We start from the raw sequence: 21911 nt of genomic DNA on the forward strand, positions 1-21911 counted from the left end.
AGTAGAATTAAGAGGGAAAAAATTGCCAGCAACCATCGCTGGTGAGGCAGTATCAGGGGTGAGAAAGTCCTGTCTTCAGTCACTATCCACTGGAGTATTGAGATATGACCCCACAGTGTCCTGATTAACAACCTGTCAATAATGTGGGTCTACCACTTCTTGGCTTCCTGCTTCTGCTTTTTGTGTCATTATGTCCTGGTATGTGTGTGTACATATCAACCTCCTCCCCTCTACTCTCCAATCTTTCCCTCTTACTGGTTCATTTTGTGATACCTTCAAACTTGCTCAATCCTCCTACAACTTCAAATTTTTTTTTTACCAGATCCTGCCATCGCCTTAAGCTTTCATCCTATATCTCTTCTCCCTTTCTCAGCCCATCTCTGGGGAGCAGGGGAACTATACTTGCCTCCACTTTCTTCTCATTCTGTTCTAAACCCTTTACACTATGACCTCTTCACTCAATGGAAAATGTTCTCTCCAAAGCTACTCGAGCCATCTTAATTACCAAATTTGATGGGTTTTTCTTAACTTTCCATCTTCTCTACGAAGCATTTGAGCAGTGGTTGACCATGCTGTCTTCTTGGATACTCTTTATTCTCTGGGTTTTCTTGATCCTGCCCTCTCCTAGTTTTCCTCCTGCCCATCCATTCCTTTTCAATCTTTTCTAATCATCATCAATATGTAAGAAAGGGGATCCCTGCCCACCTCAGCTGACATATTCACTGGATGTAGTCACACGTGATAAGATTTTATTGTGTAAACAAGATGCTTTGATCCTCTTATGAGGTAGGAATGCTTCTTTCTTTGTGCAGTACTCTCAAGGCTTCCCCTTTAAAACCATATGACTATTGACAGTAAGGAGAAAAATTACCTCTTCTCTCTGCCCACATCTTTGCAAGGGTCTACTCTCCAGACAGCTATTCCACTCTCAGGCTCAAACTGCTCATGACATGTTAAAACCTCAACATGTGTGACAGTGTTTTATAAATATGTTAACTGAAAGGGGAGGAAATCCTTTCCTTTATGCATATCATGTCTATGGGTGTAGGTGTGCTCATAAAGCTCTGTCCTGGGCCTTCTCTTCTTCTTCGTCTACACACTCTAATTTGGTGGCCTCATTAGTTCCCATGGGTTTAAGTATTATATCTATATCTTATATTATATCTATATCTATATGACCTACAGATTTTGTGTATATATACAACCCAGTACTCTCCTAATCTCCAGTCCTATATGAGTTGGTCAATTAATTAATCAATAAGCATTTATTAAGGACTTATTATGAATAAGGTACTAAGCTAAAACACTGGGGATACAAAGAAAGGGAAAATTGGTCCCTGTTCTCAAAGGAGCTCACATTCTAACTGGAGAGACAACATATAAATAACTGGGTATATTCAATATATATATATATGTGTGTGTGTGTGTGTGTATATATATGTATATATTATATACACACACACACACACATATGTGTGTGTCTGTGTGTGTGCATGTGTGTAATGTGTGGTAGATAATCTTAGAAGGGAAGGCACTAGCAACTGGGAGCGGGAAGTGGGTTTCAGTTGAGTCTTAAAGGAAGCCTTGAAGGACGAGGCAGGCATGAGGAGGGAAAACATTCCAGGCATAGAGAGAGTCAATGCAAAGTCCTTGAGACAGGAATGAAATGTCTTAGGCAATGAAAATCAAAAAGGCCAGTGTAGTTGAATCATAGAGAAAGTGGAGAGTAACATGTAAGAAATGCCTATGGGACATTTCAAGCTAGATGTCCAATGAACATATCAAACTCAATGTGTCAAAATCAAAATCCATTATCTTTTCCCTCAAACCAATCCCTCTTTTGAACTTCTCTATTTCTGTTAAGGGCACCATCACTCTTCCAGTCTCTCAGGTTTGTAACCTTGGAGTTATTCTTGACTCCTCCCTCTCACTCCACATATCCAATCAGTTGCCAAACCTTGCTGTTTCTACCTCTGCAACATTTTTCATCTCTAGCCCCTTCTCGCTACTCACACAGTCAACACATTAGTTCCAGGCCTCATCATCTCTCACCTAGACTATTACAATAGCCTCCTAATCAGTCTTTGTGCCTCGTGTCTGAAACAATTCCAGTCCATCCTCTATACAGTTGCCAAAATGATTTTCCTAAATTATAGGTCTAAACAAGTCATTCCTATACTCAGCAAACTTCAGTGACTCCTACCTATTGACTCTAGAATCAAATATAGACTCTATTTGGTTTGTAAAAGCCTGGTCCCGATTTATCTTTCTAACCTAATTATTCATTACTCCACTTCCCACACTCTATAATCCAGCCAAACAGAGCTTCTCTCTGGAACATACACACAACACTCCATCTCATGTTTCCATGTCTTTTCCCTTGTTTTCTCCCATGCTTGGAATTTGCTGCTGCTTCATAGAATTCTCTCTTTTCCTTCAAGATGAAGCTCAAGTCATGCCCTACAAACAGTCTTTCTTGATTCCCCCCAATTATTAGTGCCCTCCTTCTCTAATTGCCTTAGCACATAGTAAGTGCTTAATCAATGCTTATTGGTTGATTAGATTCACAGGCTCATAGCTGTGAAAAGGACCTTAAAGATCATGTAGTCTGACTTCCTCATTTTACAGATGGTAAAACTGAGGCCCAAAGATAGGGAGGAACTTTCCCCCAAGGACATGGGAAGTTAGTTGAGCATCGAGAACTAAAAGCCCACTTCTGATTCCCTTTTCACTGTCCTTTTCTCCATAACACACTGATCCTATGAAGCCAGCTTCCTTCCAGCCCTAGTCAGATGGTCAGGAGAGATATTATGATATGTGGAAGAACACATGCATTTACCAGCTCAGAAAGAGATGTCTGCCTTAAATGACTTTAAGTGGCCTCTTTCTTAGAGGTCCATTTACAGGGCTATTATCTTTACACTGTAAAATATGATCTTTTGAAATATCTTTTAAAGTGTTCTGTTTTGTAAACTCAAATGATCTTTAATCATCAACTTTCTTGGCAAGTTTGAATATTTGCTTTTACTGGCTAATGCATGTGTGAGAAGATAGAAAAGATTTTTGTCGACCTAAATACAGTGTAAAGGCATTAGCCAGGAGAGTCTCTGATTTGATGAATCTTTGTCTACAGTTGGAAAAGCACCTTCCCATGAAGAATGTAGGCATGCCTTATTGAGAAGTCAGGGGATGGCTTTGATTGGTTTATATTGATTAGACCTGCCCCCAAAATGGAACTCCATAGGGCAGACTCTTACTGGAGTAGCTAGCTCTATAAAAATAAGAGAAAAACAGACTGTTTTCCAGCCTCTTTCCTTTTGTCTTTTGACTGTTAAGGCAGTGAAATGCCAGAATCTAATCTTCTATCCAGAGATTTCCTGAGTGGTACCAGCGTTGGCAAGTGCCTTATGGCTGACCCCAAGTTAACTTCAAGAGTTCAGTAGTTAGCCTTCTAAAGTGAGAAGAGGATTTCTTAATCAGGAAAAGGATCAACCACATGACTTCTGTAGGTAGAGAGCAAAGCCACAATATGGGAGTGGGAGAGAACAGGACAAAAGATGTGAACCTAGCCACCTCTCGAGTTCGAGGACACACACACACACACACACACACACACACACACACACACACACCTTAAGTGAGACATTTGAACAGTATGAGTTCAGTGGAAAGGGTTGTTGCTCATTCAGCCAAAGTAGCTTTTAGGTGGAGTGAAATATTTTTGGGGGGTGTGGGGCATGGTTCATCAGGACCTTCCTAGCATTTCTGAATTGAGAGTGACAAGTCTGGGATGTACTATGTAGGACTTGGTGGGGGGATTTGTCAGTGTCAAAAGGCTGTCCCAACGGAGTTCCTTCTAAAGAGAACTGCTTAGTCCTTTATTGTGTTCTCCCTATCTGCCTACATTATTCTTTAAGTCCTTTGAGTGCCTTATATGTTTTCTGCATCTGTTTCATTGAATCGTAGATTTAGAGCTAGAAGGGACCTCTGAGGCCGCTGAATCCATTCTCCTTACTTTGCAGATAAGAAAACTGAGCCGCAGAGAGGTTAAGTGCCTACCCTGTGTCAGAAGCCAGATTTTAACCTGATTCTTTCTTATTCCAAGTCCAATATTTCATATTTATGTGTCAATATATTTATGTATCACCATAAACCCTCTGTTTTCTACATTTTCTATGGGGTGAACTAAAAGTTATCTTCTATTCATATGCCTTTGCTACCTTGAATCGTTCTACAAGATGTGGGGGCCCTTTCATCTATATTTGTGGAAACTAGATATGACCTGTATTGGAGATTTTCCAGGAGCAAACTCTAGATGGGGACATAATAGACCAAAAAGAGGAACTGTTTCTTTTTTTCTTCTTTTTTTTTTCTCTTTTTTGGATCATCCTCCCAGATCATAACCACTCTGTAGACTTTAAGCCATGGGTTCAAATAACACCAAAGTCAAGACTATTTTACGACTCTCAGTTATAAACAATAAATGCAGGCATGTAGGCCAGGAAGATGGAAGACAATGACCTTGCCTCTTTTACTTAATGATTTTTCTAACTCAAATTCATTTGGAGAGGATATTGGAAGCAAAATAAGCTTCACAAACCAACTTCTACACAGGTATAATAGGGTCTCTTTTGTAAGAACATCTTGAAATCATTTTTTTCTTTCCCTAGAGACCTATTTTTGAGAGGGATTTCTTGGAATTCCATACCCATTCATTTTCCCTTGAGTCAGGGAGAATGCAATTATAGAAAGAAACTGTTTGAGTGGGGGGGAAGACAGAGAGAATTCAGAGATGATAGGAAAAGAGGTGAGTTGCTGGACAAGTCTGATTTTTTTAAATGCTCACCAGTCCCCAGATAATCAATTTTGATGGCTCTAAGAAGATGAGGATGCTGATCTTTTGGGAGGGTAGGTCCCAGGTACCTTGCCTTTCTGACTTCTGGTCCTTCCATTCTCTTTCCTGGCCCATTCTTCCCTTCCTTTTAGCTTTGCTGTTTCTAAAGCAATACCTTCAAAGTTCCATTTATGGGTTGTCTTGGGCCTTTCAGATGTCAGTCTCCCCAGTAACCACTCCCCGATTTCCTAAATATAAACAGCTGTGAAGCAGGATAAAGCCATTGTTTAATGAGGTGTACAACATGTCAACCATAATTACATAACAGAATTCAAAAGAGCTCAGGGAGAAATCTAATTTAAAAAGTAGAATGGAGTGAGGTCAGAAGATATGTGTACACATTGAACTACGGACCATTGCTCCATCCAGCCCCATCCCATAGGCTGAGGATGCTTTTCCTCTTGTTTAAGCTCAAGTACAAATGCTAAGAGGTGGCTGTCATGTGCTCAGAACTACAAACTCATTAAGGAGAACAAAAGATTTTTCCAAATGCTGAGTTAGAATATGCTGGGGATGATGTAATCAGTGTGGATGCCATCAATCAGCCCATCACCGTTGTTATGCACAAACCAGCAGGAGACATCACTGCCCAGCCAGGGGTCCTTTCTATAGTCTTTCTGTGAGCCCCTAGAAGGAGAAATATATTAATTGTAAACCACTTGAGAAAGGTGGATCCGCAGCCATGCATGAGTGTAGTAGCTTTCTCTTCACCCACCCAAGTCCATGGGTTACCAGAAGTAGGCAGTGGAGGCTCAAGGTCCCTAGAATACTTGCCTGTCTCCTTCCTCATTCTAATACATACTCATTATTTTCTTTCAGGTCCCACATAAAACTCACAGAAAGTCTTATTTGTTTAATGCTACACCATTGCAATAGTGCAACTAGGTAGCACAGTGGATAGAAGGTAAGACCTGGAGTCTGGACTCAGACACTTACTAGCTATGTGACCCTGGACAAGTCACTTAACCCTGTTTGCCTCAGTTTCCTCATCTGTAAAATGAGCAGGAGAAGGACATGGCAAACCACTCCAGTGTCTTTCCCAAAAAAAAAACAACAAACAACTATGAACTCAAATGGGGTCATGAAGAGTCAGACACAGCTGAAAAACTGCTGAACAACAAACTGCGATTGTTTCCACATTCCACGTCCCTTACTGAAGTTAATACAATTTTTATAACTTCTTGTACCTGCTGTTATTTTGACTGATAGTTGTAATTACTCTCTAGTTATTTTATATGTGCTGATATTGTCTCCCTGGCTAGATGGTTAGCTTTTCAAGAGTAAGGACTACGTTCTTCTCTTATTTCCCTTCAAAGATTTTTTTGCATTAACTGAGAGAGCAAGGAATAGTTTACCTATCAGATTTATGGAGAACAGAAGAATTCATGACAAAACAGGAAATAGAGAGCATTACCAAAAGCAAAATGGATAACTTTGATTATATTAAATTGAAAAGTTTTTTGCACAAACAAAGCCAATGCAACTAAGATTAGAAGGAAGGTAGAAAGTTGGGAAAGAATTTTTACAACCAGTCTCTCTGATAAGGGCCTTATTTCTAAAATATTGGAGAACTAAGTCAAATTTACAAGAATACAAGTCATTCCCCAATTGATAAATGGTCAAAGGATATGAACAGGCAGTTCTCAGATGAAGAAATTAAAGCCATCTATAGTCATATGAAAAAATGCTCTAAATCATTATTGATTAGAGAAATGCAAATCAAAACAACTCTGAGGTACCACATCACACCTATCAGATTGGCCAACATGACAAAACAGGAAAATGATAAATGTTGGAGAAGATGTGGGAAAATTGGAACACTAATACATTATTGGTGGAGTTGTGAAATGATCCAACCATTCTGGAGAGCAACTTGGAACTATGACCAAAGGGCTATAAAAATGTGCATACCCTTTGACCCAGTAATAGCACGTCGAAGGCTATATCCCAGAGAAATAATACAAATGGGAAAAGGACCTACATGTACAAAAGTATTTATAGCAGCTCTTTTTATGGTGGCAAAGAATTGGAAATTGAGAGGATGCCCATCAATTGGAGAATGGCTGAACAAGTTGTAGTATATGAATGTAATGGAATACTACTGTGCTATGAGAAATGATGAACAGGCTGACTTCAGAAAAAACTGGAAAGACTTGTATGATCTGATGCTGAGTGAAATGAGCAGAACCAGGAGAACATTATGCACAGGAACAGCCACGTTGTACGATGACTAATATTGACAGACTTAACCCTTCTCAGCAATACAAGGATCTAAGACAGCTCCAAAGGCCTCATGATGGAAAATGCTACCCACAAAGAAGAAAGAACTATGGAGTTTGAATGCAGATCGAAGCATACTATTTGCTTTTTTTTTTCTTCTGTTGTGTTTTGTTTCCTCTTTCTGGTGATTCCTCCTATTGGTTCTAATTCTTACCTACAACATCACTAATGTGAAAATATGTTTAATAGGAATATATATGTATAGCCTATAGCACATCGTTTTGGGGAGGTAGGTGGGAGAGAGGGGGAGAAAAATTTGAAACTCAAAAGTTTATGGAAGTGATTGTTGATAATTCAAAATAAATTAATTAAAAATTGAAAAAAGAAAAAAGATTTTTGCATTAATATAATCTTAACAAAACATTAAAAAGACAAGCATTTAAATGCAAAAATAAGAATTAAAAAGATTATACATGAAACTATTAACTTCTGTCAAAGTTTGTTTTAAGAGTTATATTAACAAGATAGTAAAAAAATGTCCTATTTGTGTCTTTTTCCGAACTTTTTTCTTTCTGTGTATTTTTTCATATTTTGTTTCTGTTATTTTGATATTATTTACACAGTTGTAGTTGCTATATATGTTGCGGTTTTGGTTCTTTCTTAACTTTACATCATACATCTTCTTGTATTTCTGAGTACTCTTTATATTTTTAATTTCTCATGATAGCATACTAATTCTATTTTTATACAATTTGTTTAGTCATTCTCCGAGGAAATAGTTCATTCTGTGATGTAAAAACAAAGGGCATCAATACAATATTTAAAATATATCTAATTTTGATGCTCAAAATGTATTTTTATAAACTTAGTTATTATGCTAGTAGGTGCACAGATGTATAATGCCGATATTCTGTCAGATTAATGGCAGATTAAGCATACTATAATTGCCTTGTTTCAACGTGGAATCTTCACCCCCAATAGTAGAGACTACAATTTATTTTTGCCTTCATATTCTGTGGAATTCTTGTTCATTTCATTTCCTTCTAGAAGTTCTTTATAGAGAATGTACCCAATATCCTTCAGGTGTTCTTTGAAGTCTTTTAACATTCCACAGGTATCACTGGAGAATTCAGGCTGTCCATCTGTCATCTCTTACTTGTGTTATATGACTGGCCCACCTTATTTTCTGATCATATATTTCCTGAATGGTGTCATTTAGGCCACTTCTTACCTACAAGTCATCATTAGTAACATCCTGAAGCCTATTCGCCATCATCATGAATCTTTCCATTGACAGCAATTTGCATTATTTTATGACTGTGATGCTCCATGATTTGAAACTACATGTCATCACCAGGAGGATATTGGCATTACAAATTATGGAGGTGTGCATTAGGGAGCAGCTTAGGTTCGCTGAAGATGCTGCACAATTTCCCAAATACAGCCCAGCTCCCTATTTTATTCTTATTAAATATTTGTCCCAGCTCATTATCCATCAACAGTGTTTCTCCATTAACTGTGAACATGGAAGAAAGGTTAAATGAAAGAGGAATTTCATTTAGAAGACAATATCTTTTCACTGCTTCTATTTCTAGATGACATGATGCTGACTGCATTGAGGCTTAAATATTATATTCTTTTTTTTAAAGACAGAAATTGAGAGCAAATAAAAATACTCATGAAACTTTCACAAGAGGAATGTAATTCTTTGTTGCTATATAAATTGTTAGAAATACATGTATTTGTGGTAATACTACCCTAAACATATGGTTATGCTAGAGAAACATGCATTTTCTATTTTCAACAATCACAACTAATAAAAATTATCTTAAGACTGATTTATCGTATGTCTATATATGTTCAGGAATATCCATTCAATTTCATTTAGTGCAAGCAGAACTTACTGCTTAACTGTCCATGTGGAGCTAGTATCAAATAATTTTATAGAATCATAACAGGCTACTTTGTAATCAATCATTCTTCTTGCCTGAAAATAATGGCTGCAACTACAGTAACAACTCAATTTGGGTCTTATTAATGACCACAGATTTTATTTTGTAAAACAAATTTAAAACTCATCTTTGCTATGTACTAATTAGTGCAGTATCAATGTAAATTACTTAGCATGCTTAAATATTAAAAATTCAATTATTACTGTCCTATGTGAATTTATGTTTTTTTCCACAGGAAAACCCTACCAGCATTAAAATTATTTTTTCTCAACATTTCAGTTGGTCATTATCAGCTTTGATTTGATGACATTAACTTTAAACTCAGCCTGGGATTATAAGCATTGGACCTCCTCCTGAGGAAGGGAATAACTTAATCAGTTTTGAAATTCTTTAAAAAATATTCCCAAAAAGTTTAAATTTAGATTTCCAAAATGTAAGTAGAAATCATTCATTGCTAAAAATTACTAACTATATTTCATATTTTCAAAGTCAACAAATCTGACACAACATTAATGTCACTAACAAAAGGACGAATTCAAGTAGAAATCCCAGACTACTACAAGAGTTTCAAAGAACTTTTGAATGACTTTCAAACATCCTAGATCTCTTTAGGAGCTAATAATGGTCCCCAAAGTGAATATATTAATTACTGCCTATCAGGCAGAAAATGAAATTTTTAGAAAGGAAAATAACTCTCTCCTCAACAAATTCATTAAATAATACACATATTTCCTGTTTTTGTTAACGTTTAAAAATGTATCAACTGAATGTCCAATTGAACAAATTATACTGTCTTGGGAGGGGAAGTACAAGGAGAAAAAAATGGCCTTTCTTTATATATCATTAAGAAGACTTAGAATTAGCCATATTGTGCACAGTTTTTAGGATTATGGGAAATTCTCAGACTAATAAAAATGGATTGTGTTGCTATATGAAGCAATATCCTAAAATATTACCTAAAATGTTTTAGCTTTAAGATGAAAAAAGTAGAAATAGTTGTTTTAGGGTTTGTGTTGTTGAAAAATCAACAAGTAAGAAGTGATATTTTTTTCATGGAATTTTTTCTAAACACTCCACCTTAATGTGTAATGATTTCAGTTGTCTAGTATTAAAACTTGGGCTTTTAAAGCTGATTGTATAATACTTAGCATTACCAGTGTATGTAATAGAGTTTAGTTAGTAGCGGCTTTCGCTTCAACTGGACCCCTAACTAGTCTTCTCATTCCTCTTTTTCCTGCAGGTCCTTTAGTTTAGCAAAATTACGCTAATGGACATGTTGCTTTGGAGGTATTTCACAAAGGAAGTCTGCTGTTAATTCATCCCCATTATCTAATTCAATCTTTCTAATTATGTCCATCTGTAGTTTTCTTCCTATAACTTGTAGTGGAGGACTCTTAGGGTGAGAACAAAGTATTCTTTCTCTTGTACTGCATGTGCACCCAGGCAATGAGTGAACAAAACCCACAGAATTCAAATTATCTCCTTATGGGAATGTTTACACATTGCGGAAAAAAGGATAATATCCTCAATCTTTTAGAATCCTTTTTTGGCAAGTCTTTCAGCACTATATTTGTCATGTTGGCTGAATTATATTTTAATTTTTTACATTTATTTACAATTGCACATAGTTGAGCTGACTACTATTTAATTTTTCCAAAACCCAGAGAATTTCTCCAGCAATGGGGAATGTTACTCCTTGCAGTTTTGAATACTTAGCAGCCATACCAACATCAGTTAGGACTTCATTAATCTTACTTTACTGTAATTCTTCCTCAGCTTCAGTCAAAGGGTCAAGGGAAGATTGAGAGCTCAAATATTTTCTATATGCACTCAGTGAAATGCTTTTCTTCACTGTCCCAAATAATTCATCTTTAATATGACCTTTTCCAAAGTCCTTTTCATGGTTGATCTTGTTGCTACACACATTTTTGAAGAGTGTGAGAATATTCTGGAGACTGCGTAGTGAAAATCCATTCTTTTCACTGCATGTTCTGAAATTTTAATCTGTATGATATGTGACAGAGCTGCTCACCTTTTAGCAGTGGTAAAATGTAAGAATTACAATCTTTATCCTAAGACTTGGCAGGCTGACCAGAAGATCCGACCACAGGTAGCTCATAGATAGCTTTGGAAGACTATTTTTCCCTTATGTCTAAGTTCTTTGCTTACTTGAACATCACTCTTGTGGGATGTGGTGGTGAGGGCAGCCTTTAGATCTCAGGCTTTGGAACAGAGTGAGCTTCAGCTATCAGCTCCAGGAAGTCAACAGGAATTTTTCAGCGAGGTCTATGGCCACTTAAAAGAGCATTACCTAAGGGGCAGCTAGGTGGTGCAGTGGATAGAGCACTGGCCCTGGAGTCAGGAGGACCTGAGTTCAAATCCAGCCTCAGACACTTGACACTTACTAGCTGTGTGACCCTGGGCCAGTCACTTAACCCTGATTCCTCAAAAAAAAAAAGAGCATTGCCTAACAATTCATACAGAAATAACCAAATAGATTAGAATATCGTTGGTCAGACTATGACATGCAATTGGACAGGTAACCCTTTGAGCTATTTCTCTTAATGCTATCTATTTTAAATTTATATTTTTCTGAAGTCATCAATGTAATTCCAGAGTTTCGGCAGTAGCTAAAGCATTATAAATTTTAGCTTATCTTTCCAACTTAAATCTACAAGGGATTGCAGCGTTAGAGTTCAAATATAACATCTCCACAGTCTTTGAAGATGAAAGATATTTGTTTTTAAAAATCTTGGAAGATTTTTACCCTTTTTTCTTATGTTTATTGTCCTCTTTCCAGTTTCATTCTTAAACATCCTGAGGATTATTTTCTTAGTTGGATATCTCACCAACTTCCTTTTAACTTGTTTTCTTTTCACTACTTCTTGCTGTCATATGGAAGGATACTACTGTTCATAATCTTCCATCTTCCTCCTCTGCAAGATCTTATCATTCAATACAACAAATGTCTAATAAGCACCTACTCCATGCAAAGCATCATTCCAAACTCTGGGGAGACAAAAACAAATGTGAATGACTTTACACTCTAAACTGATATTGTTCTTGGGTTCCATATTTCTCTCCTTGGAATGAAATCAAGTGTTTTCTTGATAAGGAGTTTTTTAGGATTTTTGGTATCATTGTGATCATTGGTTTACATTAAACTTCCTAAAGAAATGTGAATAGTCTACGTAGATGTAAACATGTTCAAGTAAATTGTCCACATTGTTTTATCCTTTTGCCATTTTTCAGCATCAACAAATTGTTTAAATACATCAAGTTGGAGTTGCTTCAATTGATTGATATATCTTTGTCTCATTTTTATTCTTTCTTCTGTTTGATAGTGATTTTTAACATTTCTCTAATGAGCTGGTGATCTGATGATATATAGACAGATAATTCCGAAATGACTACCACATTAGTAATCAGTCATTATAGCCCATGAAAATGTAATAAATTTCCTTTTCATGCTGTTATTCAGCATTCATCATGTGCAGTGTCTCCCAATTCTCTTCTTGGAATATGCAATGCTTCTGTATCGTCTATAAGCCATTAGCTCTCTCATTTACTACTATTGAATCATGTTTTCCACCATATTTTTTCACTGTCTTCTCCCGTCCTCAGCTTTGCATTGAAGTCACCAAGAATTAAAGTATATGTTGAATTTGGAATGGGAGAAAAGTTGCCAAAATATTCATACCCTTTTATATAACAATCCCAAGGAAGTAAAAAACAGAAACAAAGGCTCCATGCATATAAAAAATATTCATAGCAGTACATTTTGTGGTGCCAAAAAACTGTAAACAAAGTAGGTGTTTCTTGATTCTAAATTGTCTGAACAAATTGTGGTAGACAGATGCTGTGGAATACTGTTGCACAATAAGAAATTATAAATATGAGGAACTCAGAAAAATTTGGGGAAATTTGCAGAAAGTTAAGCAGAATGGAGTAGAAAGAACCAGGATAACAATTTACCTAGCAGTTTTCCAAAACGTGGCCTACAGATTCTTGGAGATCTCCAAGACTCTTTCAGGAAGTCTATGAGAGCAAAACAATTTTCATAATAATACTAAAATGTCATTTGCCTATTGAAACATTCTTCCCTTTTCTGACCACCTAACTGTGTGAGGACAGATTTTCTTCATATTTCTTCAAACAAAACAACATGTTGCAGTAGATTGAATGCAGAAGCAAATATGAGTATCCAGCTGTCTTCTGTTAAGCCAAACATTAAAGTGATTTGCAAAAAATAGTAAAACAATGCCACTCTCCTTACTAAATTGTTTTTGTTTTGGAAATTATGGTTATTTTTTATTAAATATGCTATTTATGATAATATGTAATAGTTTGTTATTTTAAGTGAATTATTTCTAAACTTAGTTTTATTCTAATACTGTAAGTATAGATAGATATAATCCACACAAATAAAAGCTCTTTCTGATCCTCAATAATTTATGAGTGTAAAAGAGTCCTGAAGCTGAAGTTTGAGAACTGCTGATTTGCACAGACTACAGTAATGGAAATGACAGAAGAACACTAAAATAATAATAGCAAACATTTATATGGAGCTTTTAGTTTTGCAAAGCATATAATTATCTCATCTGATCCTCACAAAAACCTTGGAACGTAGGTGCTATTATTATCCTCATTTTAGAGATGATGAAACTGAGAGGACAGCGATTTTAAGTGACTTGCCCAGAGTTACACACATGTTAGGTGCCTGATGAAGGATCTAGCATTTAGCACTTTACGATGCACAAAGAGCTTTACATATGATATCTCACTTGGTCTTCACAACAACCTTGCGAGGTAGATGCCATTACTATCACCATTTTACAGATGAGGAAACTGAGGCTGAGTGAGATTAATTCCCTTGCCTGGGGTCACACAGCTAATAAATGTTTGAGGTAAGATTTGAACTCAGGTCTTCCAAATTCCAAGTCCAGTGTTCCATCTGCAAACGCCCCTGGCTACTTCTTGATTAATTTTGCTTAACTGTGTTTCTTTATTACAATGGAGGGTTCAGTGTCAGAGGGTGGGATGATCTATTGGGCAGTGACTATGGCATAAAAACAAAACTTTAAAAAATACAGCGTATTTAGATTTAATCTGGATGTTATTAATCATGTTCTTTATAGACCTCTACTTGCCAACTGCAGTTCTCCACTGGCATAACCTAAGAGAACTCTGAGCTACCTCTACGCTATCATGTGGCTTTGAAGTAGGACTTTGTTCTGTCAAGTTGAAGGTTATAATTGTTCAACTTGACTTATCTTCTATCTTACTCTATTGAGTTACTCATTTTTGAGAAAACAGAACATGATCTTTTTTATTTTGCAAAAACCAATGCTTCCCAACCTCCTATATTTTATGCAATTATAAGTTGCAAAACTATGTTTTGCAAAAACTCTACTTCTTCATTATTCCCCCATACCTTGTGTGTTACAGGACTGTCATTCTGGCATTACTTCCCATCCCTTTTCTCTTATTAACCTGTTCTTTTTTCTCTATCATTTGAAAATTCAGTCATACCCAAAATCATCTTATTCCTCTGCTGTCTTTTCCCCTATTTTTCCCCTCTCAAACCCATTTGTCACTTGGTTGTTAACCAAAATAACACTGTGGTTTTTAATTTCCATATATTAACATAGGAAAATGTTAACATATCAATATTGTCATAGCAATTAGTTGTAACAAGCGTAATCACATTTGTAAATTACCCATTAAGTTTTTGCGATTCATTTCTAACTCTGTAGTTTTGTTGGTTTCTAATGTCAAAAGCTGATCTAAGTTTGCGCCATCCCCATCATAAATTCATAAAATTCATGCAGACTTAAAATGACCATCTTTTGTCTCTTCTAAGAATCCTTAGCTTTTCAGGGAAAGTCCTATTTTGGAATACAATATTCAAGATTCTTTTGTATTTATATTTCTTGTTTTTCTTGACTTGATAACTTTGGGGGAAATATTTTGCAATATGAATTGGTGATTTCAGATACATAATGTCTCTTTTTCTTGACCATTTATAATATTGTCTCCTTGTCATTATAAGCTTGAAGCTTGGATTTTCGGGTTCACCCTTGTTGGCATCCTGTAAATTCTTTTGACTTGAAATTGGTACTTTTTAAATATTTGTGGGAAATTTTCTTATATGATTTCCTGAAATACAGTGATGAGTCAGTCTCTTCTTCACAGTTTTGGGGAAGACCAATAGTTCTTAAATATTCTCCCTTCTTACTCTATTCTACAGATGTCACTTTTGTCTGCATTGACTCCAAATCCTTTTCCATCATTTTCTGAGCTCTTTTATTTGTTTCATCTGCTATTTCATTCATTCTGACCTCGAATTAAATAATTGCATTTTTCATTGAGCCTATTGCTTTGCTTATATTTGCAAATTGAACTTTTTCATCATGTTGTCTCGAGATTCTTTGGTACACTGGAAAGAGGTTGTATTTAGAGTAAGAGGATTTGGATTCAACATCCAGTCTTGGTTCGAATTTCAGGACTGTCTTTTTGCTACCTGTGTGAGCTTGGGCAAGTCACTTAACCTCTCTTGGCCTTAGTTTCCCTCTGGGCCTCAGTTTCCTTATATGTAAAATGAGGGGTTTGGACTAGATGGAAGCAAAGGTCTTAATTTTAGAGCTAAAAGTATAGATCTAAATTTATGCTCTGATAGTTGTTTTTACCCAATTTTGTTATATTTTTGCTAATTTCATTTATACATTAACTCCTTCACTGTCTACCAGGGATGGGGAACCTGTGGCCTCGAGGCCACATGTGTCCCTAAAGGTCCTCAAGTGCAGCCCTTTGACTGAACGATTCAAAAGGGCCACACTTAAGGACCTAGAGAGCCACATGTAGCCTCAAGGCCACAGGTTTCCCGCCCCTACTATTCATTATATCATGTCTTTAAGAGATTCTAGCTTGCTCTGGATACTTTTGTGGTTGGGTGCTTTTTTTTCAGTATATTTTTCTTCTGCAGATTTTGTTTTCAGCTTCTTTTAATTGATAATATTTTTTCATTGTTTTGAAACTTTCATTTTTATCACTTCTTTGACTTTTCCCCAAAAAGCATCCTTTTAATGGTTTCAGGTAGTTTTGTTTCTTTTTGGTGTTTCATTATTCTTTTTGAGGAGGAAAGTGAGAAGCTCTTCTCTCTTGTGACCTGTCACTTCTTTACCTCCCCAGTTTGTTCTTGCTCAGTTGTTTCAGTCTTGTCTGACTCTTTATAACCCCATTTAGGATTTTCTTGGCAGAGATACTGCAGTGGTTTACCATCTCCTTTTCCAGCTCATTTTACAGATGAGGAAACTGATGCAAACAGAGTTAAGTGACTTGCCCAAGGTTACTCAGTAAGTGTCTGAGACCAGATTTGAACTCAGGTCTTCCTAATTCCAGGCTCAGTGCTTTATTCACTCTGTTACCTAGCTGCCCCCACCTCCCAAGAAGCTTTCTCAATTCCTAGTCCAGAGCACTACATACAGAAGACATCCAGTAAATGCTGATTTTGGAATTCCTTCTTTCTTGGACTAGATCAAAGCTATTGCATTGTAAGGATCAGAGAAGGTGGTATGAAGAGATGGGGCTTTCTGGTGAACTGATGATGGAAATGTTTGTCATAATCTAGACATCAAACTTGATTTAGTGACAGTCAGTATGGGAGAGGAACTAGTGGCTAACAAGGCATAATTACATTTTATTAATTAGCTAGGGATTCAGTACTAATTTACAACCTGCCATACAGCTAATAAAAAGCATGCTGGAAGGTGAGCTGAGACCATCTGGTAGTAAGACATCATGGGCAAGTGGGGACCACGAGGTAAGTGTATATTGTTTGGAATGACTTCTAATCAAAATAGGAAAGAGGCCAGGAGGCTGTGATGGCCAGGCTTCCCCATGGGGAGAAAGGAGATAATATTGATTAGGAAGAGTAGACCTGACAAGTCAATTTACTAGTCACATAGTAATTTAAATAGTTAATTAGTTCATTTACATAGTCATATAACTTTTCAGCACTATGATTTCTTGTACTTTGTTTTTTGGCATGTTCTGAATTTCACTCTTTCCTTGCAAATCAAGCCTTCCTCATTGTATTCCCAGTGGGGCTGGGGGGATGGTAGAGAGGGGAGAGAAAGAAAAGGAGATCTCTGCTAGAACTAGAAACAAAGTACAGGAAATGGTTGAGTGCAACGTGTAGCTTTTAGCCAAGACTGGTTAAATTATTTGCCCTATAGAGTGAAGGACTAAAAGTCCCCCAAGCTCGACTGTACATAGTGACTTGGGGACCTAAGGAAGTGATTACATTCTACACAGAGCTGGCTATCACTAGGGTCCTTCCACAATCCATTGAGATGTTTGGGGCTGGCTACCTTGATAGGTGACTGTTCTTGTTAAGGAATGTGACAAATTAGTCCCCAGCAATCTGGGAAGTAGTAGGGATACAGTGGGCAGAGTCTACCTTTCAAGCTCTTTTGCCTTTAGTGGAATGCAGTAGTCTGGACCCCCGCTTCTGGACACTCATCCTGAGAAGAGTCCCAATCACTTCAAAGGAACTTGTATGACCTTATCCTAACAACACTGAGACCCTGAAAGGCACAAAGGGATTAATCAAAGGCAATGTTCTCAAATTTATTTACCTGGTAACCACCAGCCTGTGGTTTTTCACCAACATTGTAGCGTCAGGCTTCTTGGGGTCAGAGCCTGGCCGGACATCAAAAACTTCAAAGTCAAAAGGATGGAAGAACTGCCCTGCAAAGTTTCATCACAGGTTATGGTTAACATCTGTGATTTCTGAAAGATGAAAGACTGAGGCATCTAGTAAAGAGCTTTAGCATAGAATGGGTGCTCAATGAATGTTTGCTGAAGAAAGGAAGGGAAGAACAAGGAAAACTTACTTTCTGGATGTAATTCCATAGACTAGCAATTTTAGTCTAGACTAGTGGGTCTCTGGTTTTTCACAGGAAGAACTACTCCAGGAGAGCCCTAGACCCTGTGGGGCCTCTCACTCCTACACTTCAAATCATCATGGCAAAGGGTGAGCCCTAGTGCTGAGTGGGTAAAATAAGGTTGCTTTGGGTGACACATCAATGAACAGAAGAAAACTATTCACTGAATGAAATGGGGTTTTGCTATCAATTTAACTTCTTGGTATTTTGTGCCTATCCCATAATAACTTTTCCAAGCTATCTGATTTTGATGAATTTTGGAACATAAAATAGCATCAAAATACGTCTTATCATTAATTTGTAGTTCAGTCCACCATCTTGAAATAAAATTATAGCCAATAAGACTCCTGAAATAATCATTTCTTACTTTTAATGGGCTCTAGTGACCCTTGGCCTATGGAAAAAAGTTATGGAGACATGAGGTTGTATTGACCAAAGTTTTAGGCCACAGAATCTTTACATAATTTATGCCAGAAAAAAAACTTTAGCCAGTATCATGCTACATACATTAACATTGCTGGAGAAACCATGTAGACCATTAACTGTCATGCTTTGGAAGTCATTGGCCCATACAGTCTCACACTGCTGACACCTCCCCTAACTGTTATCTGTCCCTTACTTTAGGTCTAGCTAGGCTATAGGTTTTGCCCAGAATTAGAAGTTCAGTAAATAAGATCCTGCTTTTCAATGTTGAGCATAAAGTTCAGAGGACTTCAAAGGTCCTCTGTATGATGATATTAATAACTTGTTATGGTGTCAGCCATGTCCCAGGAAATACAGGAATTTTCTATAGATAATAAGAGTGAGAGCCTCAGTTCTTGGAATTCCAGTGGCTGCTATACAATTTGCCCTCAGAGAAGCCCCTTCCCACCCACATCCCAGAAACAACAAAACCAAAGCCGCCTCGAATCCTACCCAGCAACCCATGTGTCCGTGGTGACATCTTGTGGCTGTCCACTGTATATAGTCCGAGGAAATCTTGGTGGACAGGATGCTTTTTCCACACGTGGTGCAAGACGACAACCATGGTGGCTCCATCATCCATGGAAACCATCAGTTTCCGAGTTGGGATGATTGTCACTGTCACCCTACAGTGGAAAGAGCCTTACATTTGAAGTCAGAGAATCTGAATTGAAATCCCAACTCTGCCATATAGTACCTTTATGACCTTGGACACACTATTGAACTTTAGTCCCTGGTTCCCACAACTGTAAAATGTAGAATTTGGACCAGGTCATGTCTCTCATCTTGTGATTCCGGCTGGGGTCACGGATGGATATGTGGGTCAGAAAACTTCCAAAATGTTCTTGAGACTATCATGTATATAAACTTGTGCACACATAATTTCTAGCTCTCTAATTAGACTGCAAACCCCTTGAAGGCAGGGATTGAGGCCTCTATTTGTGTTGCCTCCCTTCTTGTGCCTAATGCTAAGGTCAGTAGAGTGAGCACTTGGCTTTTGTATTCTGGGGAGCAAGGATGTAGACAGTGCTTCCAATGCCTGGAGACAATCTTATGCCCTGTTGTCTCAAGTGAGCTAGGGCTACCTTACCCTTGCTGCCTCAGTGTGACTTGGTCCAGCCAGGAAAATACAGGTCCCTTCATGCCAGAGCGAAGGGTGATGTTCTGAGGTGTCACCTCCAATGTAAATCCCATCTTCTGGTTCATAATCCCGAGCCTTCCAAAATAAGTGTTTTTGTTCTTCCCATTGCCATGATTTTTATCACCAATGAGCTGCCCATTCACTGTGATCCCTGGGGAAAAAAAAGCATAGAGTTCCCAATGAGCTACAAGGTCCCCTTCCTACTTGCCTCCCACACATTTCCCCTCCCCAAGTACCATAAAGTTATATGACCCCACCCTCAGCCCCAGGCCCACAGCCCCAACCTGTGTCTGGATCTTGGATGAGGCTCATCACCACACCTGGCTCCTCATTAATATTGAAACAGACGGCATCATCTTTCTCAGGCACCTGGATGATGAAGTGTGGGTCTCCATCCACTGTGGGCAGAGGTATAACTAGGAATTCTGGTATCTAAATCAAATTTTTTGGAGGGTGGGCAAGGGAAAGAGGACAGTCTGGCCTATTTGGGCACCATTTTGCCAGAAGAGGAAGTCATCTAGAGTGCAGCTCTAATCCCAGCCTCCTCTGCATGACTGATAGCCCCACCCCAAAAGAAGAGTCAGAACAAGGAGGTAGCAGGCAGGAGCACAATGACAGAAGATGCCTGGGAATGATGTGAAGGAATGCCCCGTATGAAACAAGCTGGATACTGAAAACAGTCACTAATCTAGGAGTCTCTGAGATGGACACGAACTTTGAATCCTTTGTTAAAAGTTCCCACTCCCTTCAACATCTCTGGGCCGCTATTCCACCCTTGGCTTTCTGTCCAGCAACACCCAGAAATAAGGTACTTTGAAGGTTGTGGCTGACCATGAGAGCAAGAGCTGAAGGAAGGTGAGCCAGTGCCCATGGAGGGGAGCCGAGGCAAACCAAGACCAGTCCTGTATATGGGGCCCACAGTAAATAGCTAAGACTTCTTATAATGGCAGAACTCTATCCTTTTCCCTTTTGTTGGAAATTCCCATTTTTCCTAGAACCCAGAAGACCTGGATTCAAATTCTACCTCTGAAATTTATTACATATGTGACCTTGGGCAAGTCATTTAGCTTTTTCAGGGTTATCAGTTTCCTCTCTAACTCACAATGACTGCTTCTCCTGAAGGTATAGCTGCCTTGGAGTCAAGATACTCCATTTCCCATTCCTAAAACTATGGACCACAAACCCCCAAGCAGGGTGTTCACCTTTGATAGTCAGCCAGTGGACACAATTAACTAAAAGAAAAGGCATTTACTGAAATAGTTAAGCATGAAAAGTAGAAATAAAATAATCTTTCTCCCATGACCCTGGGGCAAACTATCCCACAAATAAACATACTGTCAGCAGGAAGAATGGGCAGGCACTAATAGAGAAGTACACACCTAGTCAAGGTAACTCACATCTCCAACACTTCAAGACCCCAAAGTAATTTCTCATGGCTTCCTCCCACAGAGTAGGAAAACTCTAACAAATACTCTCTAAATTAAGATAATCTAAGGAAATTAGTGTAAAAAAAAAAGAATGATTTAAGACTAGAGTCAAATGCAGAAATCGTGAGGATGATGGGGCCCCAGAAATAAGATATGGAGCCCATGAAAATGCAAGAAAATAGGAGAATGGAGAGTTCTTCCACTTGATGTCCTCCAATAAGACAATACCCCTATCTGGCCCTTTATAATAACATAGCTGATGGTTACATAGCACTTTTCCGTTTAAGAACAACCCTACAAGATAGGTAGTGAACATTTTATTATCCCCATTACAAATGATATAACTGAGACTCAGAAAGGTAAAGAAAAAAAAAAAGAAATTCCCATTTTTCTTTTTGGCCACCAGCCCCAAAAGGCCTTAGAAAACTTAAAGAGCTATCTACTTTTATGGCTTGAGCAAGGAATTATGCATCTCTTTCTGAATAATAGCTAGTATTTATATAGCTCTTTGAGGTGTGTATATATATATATATATATATGTGTGTGTGTGTGTGTGTGTGTGTGTGTATATATATGTTTTGTGTATATATATATGTATATATATATATTATATACAAATTCACTTACACAATTGTTATCTCCTTTGATCTTTATAACAACCCTGTGAAGGGAATGCTATCTATTATCATTCCTATTTTACAGATGAGGAAATTGAGTCTAGGAAAGGTTAAGTGATTTTGCCAGTTACTAAGTATCTATGGTAGGATCTGAATTCAGATCTTCCTGACTTCAAGATTTTATTGACTATCCCACATAGCTGACTATCAGGAGAAAGCTGCTCTTAAGGGAAAGCTAGATAAGAAGTAC

At 37.7% G+C, this 21911-nt stretch overlaps 1 protein-coding gene and 1 pseudogene across 3 annotated transcripts in view; both read right to left on the minus strand.

The window, feature by feature from the left end:
* Nucleotides 1-5099: 5099 nt before the first annotated feature.
* Nucleotides 5100-21911, minus strand: part of ITIH1 (inter-alpha-trypsin inhibitor heavy chain 1) — a 44577-nt gene continuing 27765 nt past the window's right edge. For all 3 annotated transcript variants that reach the window (XM_020971562.2, XM_020971561.2, XM_078152293.1), the window contains 5 exons: nt 19902-20015; nt 19567-19768; nt 18930-19102; nt 17706-17817; nt 5100-5521 (listed from right to left, as the gene is read on the minus strand). In XM_020971562.2, coding sequence (XP_020827221.1) covers nt 5392-5521; nt 17706-17817; nt 18930-19102; nt 19567-19768; nt 19902-20015 — 731 coding nt within the window. In that variant the 3' untranslated portion in view covers nt 5100-5391. The remainder of the gene's footprint in view (nt 5522-17705; nt 17818-18929; nt 19103-19566; nt 19769-19901; nt 20016-21911) is intronic.
* Nucleotides 8796-14808, minus strand: LOC110197518 (twinfilin-1 pseudogene; annotated as a pseudogene).

Source organism: Phascolarctos cinereus, unplaced genomic scaffold, assembly GCF_003287225.1.
Source record: "Phascolarctos cinereus isolate Bilbo 61053 unplaced genomic scaffold, phaCin_HiC Scaffold_4;HRSCAF=312, whole genome shotgun sequence".
In the NCBI taxonomy this organism is placed as follows: domain Eukaryota; kingdom Metazoa; phylum Chordata; class Mammalia; order Diprotodontia; family Phascolarctidae; genus Phascolarctos; species Phascolarctos cinereus.